Source organism: Schistocerca piceifrons, chromosome 7, assembly GCF_021461385.2.
Source record: "Schistocerca piceifrons isolate TAMUIC-IGC-003096 chromosome 7, iqSchPice1.1, whole genome shotgun sequence".
NCBI classification, from domain to species: domain Eukaryota; kingdom Metazoa; phylum Arthropoda; class Insecta; order Orthoptera; family Acrididae; genus Schistocerca; species Schistocerca piceifrons.
Genome location: NC_060144.1, coordinates 491,264,798 through 491,279,663, shown reverse-complemented (window position 1 = coordinate 491,279,663; position 14,866 = coordinate 491,264,798). Strand labels below are relative to the sequence as shown.

General features: G+C 43.2%; 1 protein-coding gene across 1 annotated transcript in view; it reads right to left on the bottom strand.

Moving 5' to 3' along the window:
- The window catches only part of LOC124709041 (head-specific guanylate cyclase-like), a 162,632-nt gene that overhangs the window by 12,411 nt on the left and 135,355 nt on the right, over nucleotides 1-14,866 (bottom strand). The window contains exon 6 of the mRNA XM_047240686.1: nucleotides 7,999-8,142. Coding sequence (XP_047096642.1) covers nucleotides 7,999-8,142 — 144 coding nt within the window. The remainder of the gene's footprint in view (nucleotides 1-7,998; nucleotides 8,143-14,866) is intronic.

The following is a 14,866-nucleotide window of genomic DNA, read 5'->3' as shown; positions in this document are numbered from 1 at the left end:
GGTTTCGTTCGCTGCATCTGCTCGGGGCGGACGTCGTAAGACATCCGTTTAAGTTCGTTGTTGATCCGTTAACTCCGTTCTTTTATTACAGAGAGCAGCTTACCCTCTGACCGAAAACGCTGAGCTACCGTGCCGACATCCATTTGAGCCACCGAGGACACAGATGAATAGTGCGACTGCAGGGACTTATCCCTTGCACGCTCTCCGTGAGACCCACATTCCCAACTGTCCACAATCTACATACGTAATGTACCTAATATGTATTTGCCCATCCACTAAGGTGGCTATTCCCGTAAGAGTTCGGGCAACCTGTGCGCATTCGCACAGACGAAGGTCAATGGCTGGGTAGCCTTTATATATATATATATATATATGAAGATAGTAACTGTTCTCGAAAGAACAGATACCATTGATGACTATTACGAGAATCGTCACCTTAGTGTGCGCGAGTAATGAGTGGATGGGCAAAAACATATTAGGTTCATTACGTATGTAGATTTTGGACAGTTGGGAATGTGGGTCTCACGGGGAGCGTGCAAGGGATAAGTCCCTGCAGTCGCACTATTCATCTGTGTCCTCGGTGGCTCAGATGGACAGCCGGCACGGTTGCTCAGCGTGTTCGGTCAGAGGGCTGTGTGCTTTCTGATATATATATTCATTCATTCATTTCATTGTTGCCCTTATGGACAGTGTTTGAACTCGAAAATCACATGATGACACAATTTTCACTTCTTTCCTTTCTTCCTCTTCTCTTCCCAAAATCTCTTCATCCTTTGGCTGTGCTCCTGTTTCCTTTGCTCTGTCCACAATGTTCCTTTCTTCTTTCTCTCCTTTACAATAAATTTTGCACTCCTAACTTTGTTTCTGAAGTATTTCCTGTCTCCTTATCATTTGCCTGTTGATCCCTATCTGCCTTAAGTCTTCGTCTATTTCATGATACCAATTTGTTTTCTTGCTTGAGCTGTTTACTACATCAAAAATTTTCTTTGTAAGTCGGTTGTTGTCCATTCTCTGTATGTGCCCATAGAAAGTTAATCTGCGTTTTCTGATCGCGTCTGTTAGTCTGTCAGTGTGCTGGTACAGCTCTTTGGTAGGTCGCTTCATCCATATGCCATCTCTGTGAATTGGTCCAAATATTTTTCTGAGAATTTTGCGTTCTATTTTTTTGTGTCTATGATGCCTGATGCTCCAATTGTGGTTGTTTCTGACGCGTACAATGCTTCTGGTAATACAACTGTTTTGTAGTGCCTAAGTTTGGCCTGCCTCGATATGCTTTTCTTATTATAATGTGACCATGTGAGTTTGTATGCCTTCTGGAGCTTCTTCGTTCGTTCCATGTTAGCCGCCTTGTTTGATCCTCCCATTTGTATGTACTCCCCTAAATACTTAAATTTTTCGACTCTTTCTACGGATCCATATACCGTATGCATGGTGTGTACATTGTTGGTCTGTCGTTCCATATATTGTGTCTTCTCGTAAGATACCTGCAGACCTGTTTTGGCAGCTATTTCATGCAAGCATTCCAGTGCTTCCTTTGCCTCCTGTGTATTATTGCTGAGTATGGCTATATCATCTGCAAATGCCAGACATTTTATGATTGTTTTGGTTTCACGTGTTCTTCCCAGCTGTATTCCTTTAACTTGTTCCTCCCACTGCTTGATAATTTTGTCTAACACCATGTTGAACAGGATTGGTGAGAGCCCGTCTCCTTGTCGGACACCTGTGTGTATGTGGAAGGGTTCCGAAATTTCTCCCATGAACTTAATCTTGGAGGTAGTGTCTGTAAGCGTCTGTTGTATAAGTGCCCTGGTTTTTCTGTCGATACCATATTCTTCCAGTACGTCAAAGAGTGTCTGTCTGTCTATGGAATCATATGCTTTTTTAAAGTCCACAAAGGTAACTACAGTGTTTCTTGCCTGTCTGACTTTCAAAAGTGTTCTCAAGTTCCAGATCTGTTCGATGCATGATCTCCCTTTTCCGAAGCCTGCCTGGTATTCCCCAATTTGCAGATCTGCTTGTGGTTCTAGTCTGTTTAATAGCACCTTAGAGAAAATTTTGTATGTAACTGGTACTAGCGAAATGCCTCTGTAATTGTTTGGATCTGACTTATCACCCTTTTTATGTAACGGATGGATCAATGCACATTTCCATTCCTCTGGCACTTTCTCTGTGATCCAAATTTCGGCGATAATCTTATGGATTTTTTTGGTGATGTTTTCATCTTGGAGTTTCCAGATCTCGGCGATAATACCATCTTCTCCGGCAGCTCTGTTATTTTTCATTTGTTTTATAATTTCCTCTATCTCTTCTATTGTGGGTGGATCAGAATCGGCATTAGATGTGGTCTTTTGGAATGTTAATTTTCCTGTAGGTTTTTTGCAATTAAGAAGTTTATCAAAGTAATGTTTGAGAATTTTACAGTTTTCTTTTGTGTTTGTTTCCAGGGATCCATCTGTTCTTCGGAAGCAGAGGCTAGGGGGTTGATAGCCCTTAATATTTTCTTTGAAAGTTCTGTAAAAATTTCATGTGTTATTTCTTTTGAAATCTTCCTCAATTTCTTTTAGTTTGTTATTGTCATATGCTCGTTTTTCCCTTCTGATTTCCTTCGATGCTAGTTTCTGAACTTCGTGAAATTCTTTCCATGTTTCTGAATTTCTGTAGCTACTGAACTTGTCCCATGCTTGCTTTCTTCTCTCAATGGCTTCATCACACTTTGCGTTCCACCACCTATGTTTGCGTTTTCTGGGTGGTTGTCCCCAGCACATAGTCTTCTGAACTGCCTTCGCCAGATCTGTCCATGTGTCTATTGGGTGCCTATTAATTTCTTCAACGATTTTATCCCTGTTTATCTTCAAGTATTCCGGATCAGGTTTGACTATTTTGTTTTGCGCTGTCTGTTTCAGTCTTGGGATTGGCCTAATCTTAGCTTGTAGCAAATAATGATCAGACTCGAAGACTCCTTTACGTGTTCTGACATTTAGAATTTCCCGCGAATTTTTCTTGGATATGGCCACATGATCAATCTGAAATTCTCCCCACACTGTGTTGGGTGCTTTCCATGTTGTAAGTTTTCGTCTTGGTTTTTGAAATTGTGTTGACATGATTTTGAGGTTAAAGTTTTGACAATATTTTATGAGATGTTCCCCATTTCTGTTCGTGCGAATATGTGCTGAGTATGGGCCTGTTATTTCTCTGAATTTTCTCTCCTTACCAAGCTGCGCATTGAAATCACCCATTACAATTTTCACATGTCTTTCTGGTACGTTGTTAGTTACTTCCTCCATGTCTTCCCAGAAGTCTTCAATTTCTTGTGGCTTCTTTCTGTTATGGTCATTTGTAGGTGCATGTGCGTTGATAATTGTGTATGCTTTATTACCTGATTTGAAGGACAGTGTCGAGATACGTTCTGATATTGAATTGAAGTCTATGATGTTATCCATGACTGATTTGTGTACTGCAAACCCTGTACCAAACAATAATGGTGTTCCTCTTCTGACAGCAGGTTTACCTTTGTAAATCCTGTAATGTTCTGTGTCGAAATGGTTTTCATCTACGAAGCGCGTCTCTTGGATGGCAAGAATTTTGATGTGAAATTTATCTAGCATGTCTGTCAGTTGTTTTAGTTTTCCAAGTTTGAACAGAGTGTTTGCATTGAGAGTGCCAAGGTAGTGCTTGCGAAGAGGTTTTGAGAAGCTCCGACTCTTCTCCTCATGATGTTCCTGGTCCCCCAGAATCCGATGACCAGGGAAGTCCAGTCCGTTGACTGGGGCCTGGGGTAGCGAATTTCTTTCCATTTGTTCCATCATGATTACTTCAAGTTGAAGTTGGTTGTGGTGACCTTCAACAAGATCACGGTAATTGCAGACTTGATTGTTGAGATCAAGCCATATTTCACTGCCGCACCAACTAGGTAAACAGACGCAGACCACTAGTCGCTGGATACCAGAACAGACACTAATGGATTTCTTGATGTTGTGTGTTTGGTCCGCGAGAGCTATTTTATTTCGCTCAAGTCCGCCGGCAAGCCGGTGAGGACCCCCCTATCCGCCACCTGGGACGCGCCACGTCGGAGTATCATCTCTCCGCCTGCTACGACACCGTAGTAGGTTCGTGGACTGATATATATATATATATATATATATATATATATATATATATATATATATATATAATCACGGAATCAATGAACAACTTGAACGGATGTCTTGTGACGTCCGACCAGACCCAATGCAACGAACTATATCGAACGAAATGGAAAAGAAAGAAAGAGAAGAAAAAAAAAGATGGATAGAGCGTCTGGCATGTAAGCAGGAGATCCCGGGTTTGAGTCCCGGTCGGGACACACATTTTCAGCTGTCCCCATCGAGGTATATCAACAACACCTGTCGGCAGCTAAGGGTTTCAATTAATTATCATTAACTTTTATTTATTACTCAGAGTAACTATTGATTTATTATGTAATATGCAAGCGTAATTAATATCATTAGTACCTAATTTTATGGAACCTATCTTTATTTTTTATTTAAACACTGTTATATACCCAGTATTTTGGTAGTTTCAAATAGAAGTAGAAACACAACATGACTCTGTACAACGCAAACTTCAGACACAAATGTTAGTAATATATTTGCAAAACTTAAGGAAAGGTAAGTAAAGTAAGATAACATATTAACTACTAGGTGGAAATGAATGAAAGTGCGGTAGCATATTACCAGAGGTCTCCAAATAGTGTACAGAAAGGTGGGCGTCATATGACGTGAGATCAGCCTAACTGCAGTGTCAAATGACGCCGGCCCATCAGCATGAGGCACTTGAAGGAAGAGGAAAAGACTGTGTGTGTGTGTGTGTGTGTGTGTGTGTGTGTGTGTGTGTGAAGCAGCGAGCAGCTATGGTGCACTGTGGTGGCGTTCTTCATTACAACATAGCCCGGACACATTTGGATGACCTCACACGGGATGAATCATTGGGAAGCTGGAAGAAGGACGAAGTGTAACGTGTGTGGTCCCATTGCATTGTTTCAGATGCGTGGGGAGCGTTTAAAACCACAAGCACTGGTGCCAAAAGGAGAGGAGATGTTCGACCACGGCGAACTGCAGCAGCAGATCATCGTTACACCCTACAACAGGCAAGAAGGGACTCACGTCAGACAGACGGTACAATTGTAACCATTTTTAACAGGAGTGCAAGACACGCAATGACACGCTCCTCAGTGGCACGGCGACTGCGTGGGGATGACCGATTTGTCAGTAAGTTGTGTTGCGTTGACACACGCACATCGGCAGCAACGTTTGGGATGGTCCAAAGAACGTAGGGACTGGATCAAAGAGGAGGAGGGGCGCGTGCTCTTCTCGGATGAGAGCAGGATCAGTCTAAGTAGTGATTCCGTACCTACCCTCATATGGAGAGAGGTGAAAACACGCAACGCTCCCAGGGACATTGTCGAACATGATCGATTTTGTGGTCTAAGTGTTATGGTGTGGGGAAGCATAATGCTGAGTGGGCGTGCTGATATCCACATCTTTGAACACGGTGCACTCACTGGTCAACTTTATTGTGAGACTGTACTCCTTCCCCAGGTGCATTTTTCCAGGGGTGCATTCGGCCTTGACTTCATTTTTGTGGATGACAATGTGTGACCGTATCGAATAGCGGAGATGGAACAACTGTTGGAACGAAAGGATATTCAGCGAATGGCCTGGCCTCTCCGTTCCCCTGACTTAAATTGCATCGAGCAGATGTGGGATACGATGGGGAGACATTTTCTACGTGTGGTCCAGTAACAGGGTCACAAACAAGCCATTTGTTTGCAAAAAAAATGAAGTAGATTTTATTTTTTTTTATCTTGTATATGTAGTTGAGAATCTGTTGAATCCTAGTTTTCGACTTCTAAAACCCTAGGAACAAATTTTTGTGGCCAAAAAACCAAGAGATTTAGCCAGTTTTTTCAGGTGTTTGCCCATTACTCGAAAACTATGCGTCCTACTGAAATGGTTACCCTTACCAAAATGAAAGAGCATTAAATTTTGCGTCGAATGACCTACTTAGATGTCAAAACCGGAGCAGCCGTTTGGCCGCAATCAGTTGTCAAAGTTAGTTTATTTTTGAAACTTCCAGGCAGATTAAAACTGTTGGCCGGACCGAGACTCGAACTCAGGACCGATGCTTTTCCAGAGCAAGTGCTCTACCATCTGGGCTACCCAAGCACGACTCAGGCCCCATTCTCACAGCTTTACTTCCGGCGGTACCTCGTTTCCTACTTTCCCAACTTCACAGAAGCGCACACTCCGCTGCAGAGTGAAAATCTCATTCTGGAAACATCTCCCAGGCTGTGGTTAAGCCATGTCTCCGCAATATCCTTTCCTCCAGGGGTGCTTGTTCTGCTAGGTTCGCAGGAGAGCTTCTGTGAAGTTTGGGAAGTAGGAGACGAGGTACTGGCGGAAGTAAAGCTGTGAGAAGGGGGCGTGAGTCGTGCTTGGGTAGCTAAGATGGTAGAGCACTTGCCCGCGAAAGGCAAAGGTCCCGAGTTCGAATCTCTGTCAGGTACACAGTTTTAATCTGCCAGGAAGTTTCATATCAGCGCACACTCCGCTGCAGAGTAAAAATCTCATTCTAGTATATTTTTACCAGCTTTGCTAAAAAGTCGGCTCCAACGCCTGTAACTTAAAGATGGCTACTCCAAATGACAAATGTTAAGTCATCAAAGTTGTAGAGAAAAAAATTTCATGTTACAAAAGCATCTAGTTTTTCAGTTTTAGGCATTATTAAACATTCATACACTCGAAAGTCAAAGTGATTCCATTTTCTTTTTGTAAGTGAAGTGCACAGTACTTGTCAGAAAAAGTACAGTAACACAAAAATGATTAGCTCGTCTTTGGAAAACGGCCCTGCACTGTCAACGTCAAATCTTCGAACATATAAGAAGGTATTTGATTTTGATAAACACTGCTTTTATTGTAGTGAGGAAATTGGTGCTAATTGAGAGAAACTTAGCAGACTTCCCTATGCAAAGCAAAATATTGTTCGTAAAGTGGTGGAACTTGAATTAACACATACTGTTATTGGGGTTTCTGTAAGGCGAGGTGATGACTGGGCTCGCGAATTGTTGTAACGTATCCGTGATGAGAACCTTTGTGCTACAAATGCTAAATGTCATAGGTTTTGTCAGAGGGATTTTAACCGGCCAATCAGGGGTGGAGAAAAACAAGGAAGTCCTTGATCCACACAGATGTATAAAGCAATGGAAAAGATTGATTCCTGCATCGAACAATCGAAGACTGCCAGTTTACTTAGCAGGAGTTGAAGGACTTAATCACGGATGGCTGGGCGCTCCAGTCCGGAGCCGCGCTGCTGCTACGGTCGCAGGTTCGAATCCTGCCTCCTGCATGGATGTGTGTGATGTCCTTAGGTTAGTTAGGTTTAATTAGTTCTAAGTTCTAGGGGACTGATGACCACAGCAGTTGAGTCCCATAGTGCTCAGAGCCATTTGAACGGATGGCTGGGAACAGGTGTAAGGACCATAGAAACCCGACTATTCCGGAAATATGATGAAGAAATAATGATTGTTGACAGACATGAAAAGAGCAAAGTAGTGTCTCAAAAGTGCGGGCTATAAGATACTATCTGATAGTTTCCGTCACAGCAAGTTATCAGATCCATTACTGCACAGCAATACTCTAGCAGAGGACGAACAAATGTAGTGTAGACCTATTGCATCTACTAAGTGTCTTGCCAATAAAACGCAGTCTGTGGTTTGCTCCTCACAACATTATCTACGTGATCGTTCCAATTTAAGTTGTTCGTAATTGTAATCGATAGGTATTTAGTTGAAGTGACAGCTTTCCCATGTTAATGACCCTTTCTACTGTAAAGTCACAACGCGGACACGGTCCTAGCACGAAATGATCAGTCACGATGTGTTGACAGAGTGAATGGTGTTCACTGGGCGCAGTGTGCCATTCGCGCGGTTGCCAGATGGGCTAGACTGGGCTGTGTACGTACCCTGATGGGCTGGCCGTCGTGCGTGCGGTGCGCGGCGCAAGTCTCGATCATGAGCAGCGCCATCCACGCGATCTGCTGCGCATGCGTGGAAGACTGCTTGTGCAGACCGCCGGCCACGCAGTAGGCGTCTCCTATTGTCTCCACCTGAAACAGGAGAGCGCCGCTCTACAGCCTTTCCCTCCCTTACCTTCCCTCAACCTGTCCTCTGATGTGAACCACTGTGACAGTATGCTGTGTAAAGTTTATACTTTTAGAAAATTTTGGATTTGATCCTCCACACAAAAAGGTGTACAAATATGTATAAATGCTATAAAAGTGCCTTTTGTTAACAGCTCAAAAACAAAGGTTCTTCAGACGTCTGTTAGTATGGAATTATTTTTTGGTTTTTGAAATCCGCCCAAAAGTTTGTAAAAATTTTTCTCACTCTTTTCATTTCCTCTCAGTATAATCGGCATGTCTAATTTTTCTGTACATGATGACCCTTGCCGCAGTGGCTACACCGGTTCCCGTGAGATCACCGAAGTTAAACGCTGTCGGGCGTGGTCGGCACTTGGATGGAGGCCATCCAGGCCGCCGTGCGCTGTTGCCATTTTTTGGGGTGCACTCAGCCTCGTTTTGCCAATTGAGGAGCTACTGTACCGAATAGCCGAATAGTAGCGGCTTCGGTCAAGAATACCATCATAACGACCGGGAGAGCGGTGTGCTGACCCCACGCCTCTCCTATCCGCATCCTCCTCTGAGGATGACACGGAGGTCAGATGGTCCCGATGGGCTACTTGTGGCCTGTAGACAGAGTGGTACACAATGACGGTGTTTCACATTTCCAATTACAGATGTCTAGAGCTGTTGATAAAATATCTATGTATCGAGAATTTTTACAAACAATATCGGCATACATCGGAACATTTTTTCCCACCATATACCGATATCGAAGTGGCAATATCGAGGGCCGATATATATGTTTTAATGTTTTTTTCGCTATTTTCGGTAAATATTTGAAATTGTTCTTTCGAAATTGTAATAGAACATAGTTTTACTTTCACCGTGTGAAGGAGTCTTACTACTTTTTGAGCTTTCAAACCAATTTTAACGCAACTAGTGTGCTACTTCTTCACATCGGCATTCTTCAAAAACAGATGCTGAAAATGATGAACAAAAATCTAAATGAGAAGATTGGTCGTTGCAGTGGACGGAGACGTGCGAGGGGAAATGCTGACGTAATTGACGCTCAGCGCTACCAACAGAAACTGCAATGTTTAACTTCACCACGCAATTTTGACACTACAATTGCTAGGTCGCTGGCATTTATAGAAATGAAAAAACAGGGAAGTCGACAAGCAGTGTTCCAGACAAATCGGATATGTGGCGAAACCGAACACCGGACACCTTTTATTGTGCCACTTACACGCAGGTACCGTTGTTAGGAAAGTGGTTATTGCCAAGCGTGAAAGTGCATCGTTTGCCTTTTAATTCTTGCTCTAAGGGGGATAGGCAGGCTGCTAGCTTCTTGATGTACAGAGTATCTAATAGTAAAGCAATACTTAAATATACAGTTCTAAAACTGGCATTATATTTACAATATGCAGCCGATATTTTTTTCTTCGATATATGGCTACAACGAAACATTTATTCTGTCAATCGAAGTCCGATAACGATACTTTTTAAATATCAATGTATCAGATACCGGCCTGCCGGTGTGACCGAGCGCTTCAGTCTTGAACCGCCCGACCGCTGCGGTCGCAGGTTCGAATCCTGCCTCGGCCATGGATGTGTGTGATGTCCTTAGGTTAGTTAGGAGGAGATTAGTGTTTAACGTCCCGTCGACAACGAGGTCATTAGAGACGGAGCACAAGCTCGGATTAGGGAAGGATGGGGAAGGAAATCGGCCGTGCCCTTTCGAAGGAACCATCCCGGCATTTGCCAGAAGTGATCTAGCGAAATCACGGAAAACCTAAATCAGGATGGCCGGACGCGGGATTGAACCCTCGTCCTCCCGAATGCGAGTCCAGTGTGCTAACCACTGCGCCACCTCGCTCGGTCCCTTAGGTTAGTTAGGTTTAAGTAGTTCTAAGTTCTAGAGGACTGATGACTATCGATGTTAAATCCCATCGTGCTCAGAGCCATTTTTTATGAGATACCCAATATTTTTAAAGATATCAACAGTCTTAGTTTCTAGAGGGAACTCAGTATACAGGGTGGTTCATTGATGGTGACCGGGCAAAATATCTCACGAAACAAGTATCAAACGAAAAAACTACAAAGAACGAAACTCGTCTAGCTTGAAGGAGAAAACCAGATGGAGCTATGGTTGTCCTGCTAGATGACGCTGCCATGGGTCAAACGGATATCAACGGCGTTTTTTTAAAAATAGGAACCCCCATTTTTTATTACATACTCGTGTAGTAGGTAAAGAAATATGAACGTTTTAGTTGGACCACTTTTTTCGCTTTGTGATAGATGGCGATCTAATAGTCACAAACATATAAGTACGAGGTATCACGTAACATTTCGCCAGTGCGGACGGTATTTGCTTCGTGATACATTACCCGTGTTAAAATGGACCGTTTGCCAACTGCGGAAAAGACCGATATCGTGTTGATGAATGGCCCAACGGGCGTGTGCTATGTATGCTGCTCGGTATCGTGGACGACATCATCCAAGTGTCCGGAGCGTTCGCCGGAAAATTACGTTATATAAGAAAACAGGAAGTGTTCAGCCACATGTGAAACGTCAACCACGACCTGCAACAAATGATGATGCCCAAGTAGGTGTTTTAGCTGCTGTCGCGACAGATTTTTTTTGTAAGCGTTCTATTTAGCGACGAAGCGTCATTCACCAACAGCGGTAACGTAAATCGGCATAATATGCGCTATTGGCCAACGGAAAATCCACGATGGCTGCGACAAGTGGAACATCAGCGACCTTGTCGAGTTAATGTATGGTGTGGCATTATGGGAGGAAGGATAATGGGCCCCCATTTTATCGATGGCAACCTAAATGGTGCGATGTATGCTGATTTCCTATGTAATGTTCTACCGATGTTACTACAAGATGTTTCACTGCATGACATAATGGCGATGTACTTCCAACATCATGGATGTCTGGCACATAGCTCGCGCGCGGTTGAAGCGGTATTGAATAGAATATTTCATGACAGGTGGATTGGTCATCGAAGCACCATACCATGGCCCGTGCGTTCACCGGATCTGACGTCCCCGGATTTCTTTCTGTGGGGAAAGTTGAAGGATATTTGCTATCGTGATCCACCGATAACGCCTGACAACATGCGTCAGCGCATTGTCAATGCATGTGCGAACATTACGGAAGGCGAACTACTCGCTGTTGAGAGGAATGTCGTTACACGTATTGCCAAATGCATTGAGGTTGACGGACACCATTTTGAGCATTTATTGCGTTAATGTGGTATTAATCACGCTGTCTCAGCATGCGTTCTCAGAAATGATAAGTTCACAAACATACATGTATCACATTGGAACAACCAAAATAAAATGTTCAAACGTACCTACGTTCTGTATTTTAATTTAAAAAACCTACCTGTTACCAACTGTTCGTGTAAAATGTGAGCCATGTGTTTATGACTGTTACAGTGCCATCTGTCACAAAGCGACGAAAGTGGTCCAACTAAAACATTCATATTTCCTTACGTACTAAACGAATATGTAATAAAAAGGGGGGTTCCTATTTAAAAAAAAAACGCAGTTGATATCCGTTTGACCTATGGCAGCCCCATCTAGCGGACCAACCGTAGCGCCGCCATCTGGTTTCCTCCTTCAAGCTAGACAAGTTTCGTTCTTTGTAGTTTTTTCCTTTGACGCTTATTTCGTGAGATATTTGGCATGGTCACGATCAATGGACCACCCTGTATAAAAGTTTGATAAGGAATGCATCTCTTGCTACACAAAAGAAGTGTCGACATCGCCTCAGTTCATCACATACCATTTACCTCTGAGTGCAACAAAGGCTGCAAGAAAGCTGGTACATTTGTAACTAGAAGGGTTGACTCTGTTGCTCCACTGATGCGCACTAGGCTTCGTGAAGAGTGCGCATCAAAGCATGTGTTACAGATACACCATGCGTAACGAACAGCAAGGTCACTGATGTTATAGCTCATTGTCCCTGTTGCGTGGGTACTGTCACATGGGAGATTTGAAGGCGATTCTATCGTCAAACTTATTTTGCATCCAAACGATACAATTCCGGCCATGAATTCCTTATCAGAAGTTTATCTGAACGCGAAGCAGGAAGTCTCCCGCAGAACTGCTTGTTCTGACATCCACTGCTATTTCTAGCCACAAAAAGTTGTAAGACGTCATGGTCTCCTGACCTTCATTGCTGACATATTCCGCCCTCACAATCATATTCCGCACATCAAGACGCTTCATTCGAACCCAAACTCGATAAGATAAAGTCAATGTTGTATGAATTCATGTAAACGATATGCAGATAACTAATAAACCGCAAATGCGCACCGACATTGAAATACTCGAGGCCGGCGTACACTCACACATTCAAGACACGACGGTCGCAGGGGCTTTTAGTTCGGTAGATCCAAACAGCACGCCATGGGGCCAGTCCCTTCAGAGGATGACTCGCCCTGTGACCACCCATAGAGCAGACAGCATTTGCCCGAGGGAAAGGAAGAACGACCCTGTGTTTGGCTTAAAAGCAAATTCCACTACATTGTGTGGGAGTGCCCAGCCTATGCATTCTTTAGAAAAATAGCTCGCAGTTTCAGAGATTTTCACAGGGAGACAGCAAACGCCAAACGCCGATGCTACAGATTTCCGGATTGGTTGCCTTAAACGAAACGTCATTCTTCCGTTTTAGAAGAGCAATGCTGATTGGCAGACGATATTTCTGACGCCTTGTGCTGAAGGAGTAATGGAAGAGACCGAAAGATGTACCCCTTCACGTCTGGCATGGAGAGGGGCCGTTCCATTGTCGCTCTTGGAGTGAGAACACGTAATGAGAGCATGTGCGCTTGTACGTGTACTCAAAGAGCGAGGAACAAGTCTCTCTTCAGTACTTCACTGGGAGAGCACCTCTGTCGAGAGAAAATCGGAGTGCGACTCTATATTGAGTCCTTGTGATTAAGTGTTGTTCACTGTGTTGACTGCCGCACTTATTGTGCGGTGTGAATGGACAGAGTTATAGTTAAATGCCTGCGAGTGAATTTTTGAGTGGCATTGCGGTGGACTGGTTATCTGCCCAGTGTTCTGCGCCAGTAGTTAGACTAGGGGTGAATATTAGTCCTTGACTTCTAGCGGATAGTTATTCAAGTTGAGTAGGCACGGCTCTCAGTCATTCTGTCAAGTCAATAATAATCTTAAACTTTGTATAGAAATTTCATTAGCGATTCCTATCCTTGAGAAGTAACTTCACATTCCGAAAAGAACTCGGAAATAACTTGTTTAGCTCATAACTAAGGGTGCCGTTGTGATTTCTCAGAATTTTTGCAAAATAAATAATATTTTTTGTTAATTTAGTAGTCCAGAAGATATTTATTGCTGAAAGTTTTTCAGGCATTTCTCTTTAGAACGTTAGGAGCGTCTGTCTGACTTCTGTTGCAGTGTGTGGGTGGAAATTGCATCTTGCAGGAGCCACAGGGTAAAGGGTACATCTCAGATTAATCCATTGCGCAGAATGACAGAATAGCACCCACACACACAAAGTAAGTACCGAAAGATGTTCTTTCAACAAAAAGCTTTCACGTTAATTATAATCTCGTGCAACAAGCATAGAACAAGAAGAGGAGTTTTTGTGTGTGAATTAGGCTGTCTACACTTTCTACTGACGCTGTTTCTATAGGCATCTAAAAATCTACTTGTATATGGCAGGTGTAAAATACGTACTCTAAGAAAATACTGGGGTGAACCTCCTCATCTTACACCTTGTAAAAAAAAGAACGTACAAACACTATAAAATCTTCTTTCGTTAAAAAGACTTACGTCTCGTGCACTTGTGGTCTAATTCTCTGATGTTTTTGTTCAGTTTTTATTGGGCTACAAAATTATATTGTAGCAACAGTTGTGATGAAGTATTCCTTTCATATTACCCAGCATATGGTCCCACGTCAGATAAATATGAATCTACAATTGGATAGATTTGTGAGTAATATGGCTCATAGGAATAATAAAATGACTAATCGACTTAATATGCGTACACTCTAAGACAAAAGCAAGGGATGGAGCACGAAGGAACGTCAACGGACGGATCACCATCAACAGTATCAGACGTCCTCACTCCATGAACCACTGAAGGGGTTTGCAGTTTAACTCTCTACACTTGCACGGCGAAGACTGGTGGTCGGGACGTTACGCCACCGCCTCTCCTACCCTTTCCGGCCAAATAGGGATGGTAAGAATTTGTGTCACCATCAGAGGTTGAACCTTCCACGCCACCGAAGAGGCATTTGTTTTGCGACCTCAGCTACGGATTCGAGTGTTGCCGGAGAAATTCATGGTGGACTCCAAAGTGCAAATGATCCAACCTACTGGAAAAAAGCACAGGTGACTGTCTAAGAAAGGTAAAAGAACGGAGCAGCAAAATTACAGATTAATATTGCTACCTTCTGTTACCTGTAACTTTTATTAGCTTCATAATCCTTGAACACTTTCTCAGTTCGAATATAATAAACTTTCTTGAGGATAAGCAGCTTAAGTCCACGAATCTGCATGGTTTTGGAAAGCACCGCTCGTACGGAACTCAGCTTGTCCTTTCCTCACATGATATACTATGAACTATGGATGAAGGGCCACAGGTACATTCCATATTTCTAGATTTCCTAAAAGGATTGGACACGATGCCCCATTGTAGGCTGGTAACGAAGGTACGAGCATAAGGAATA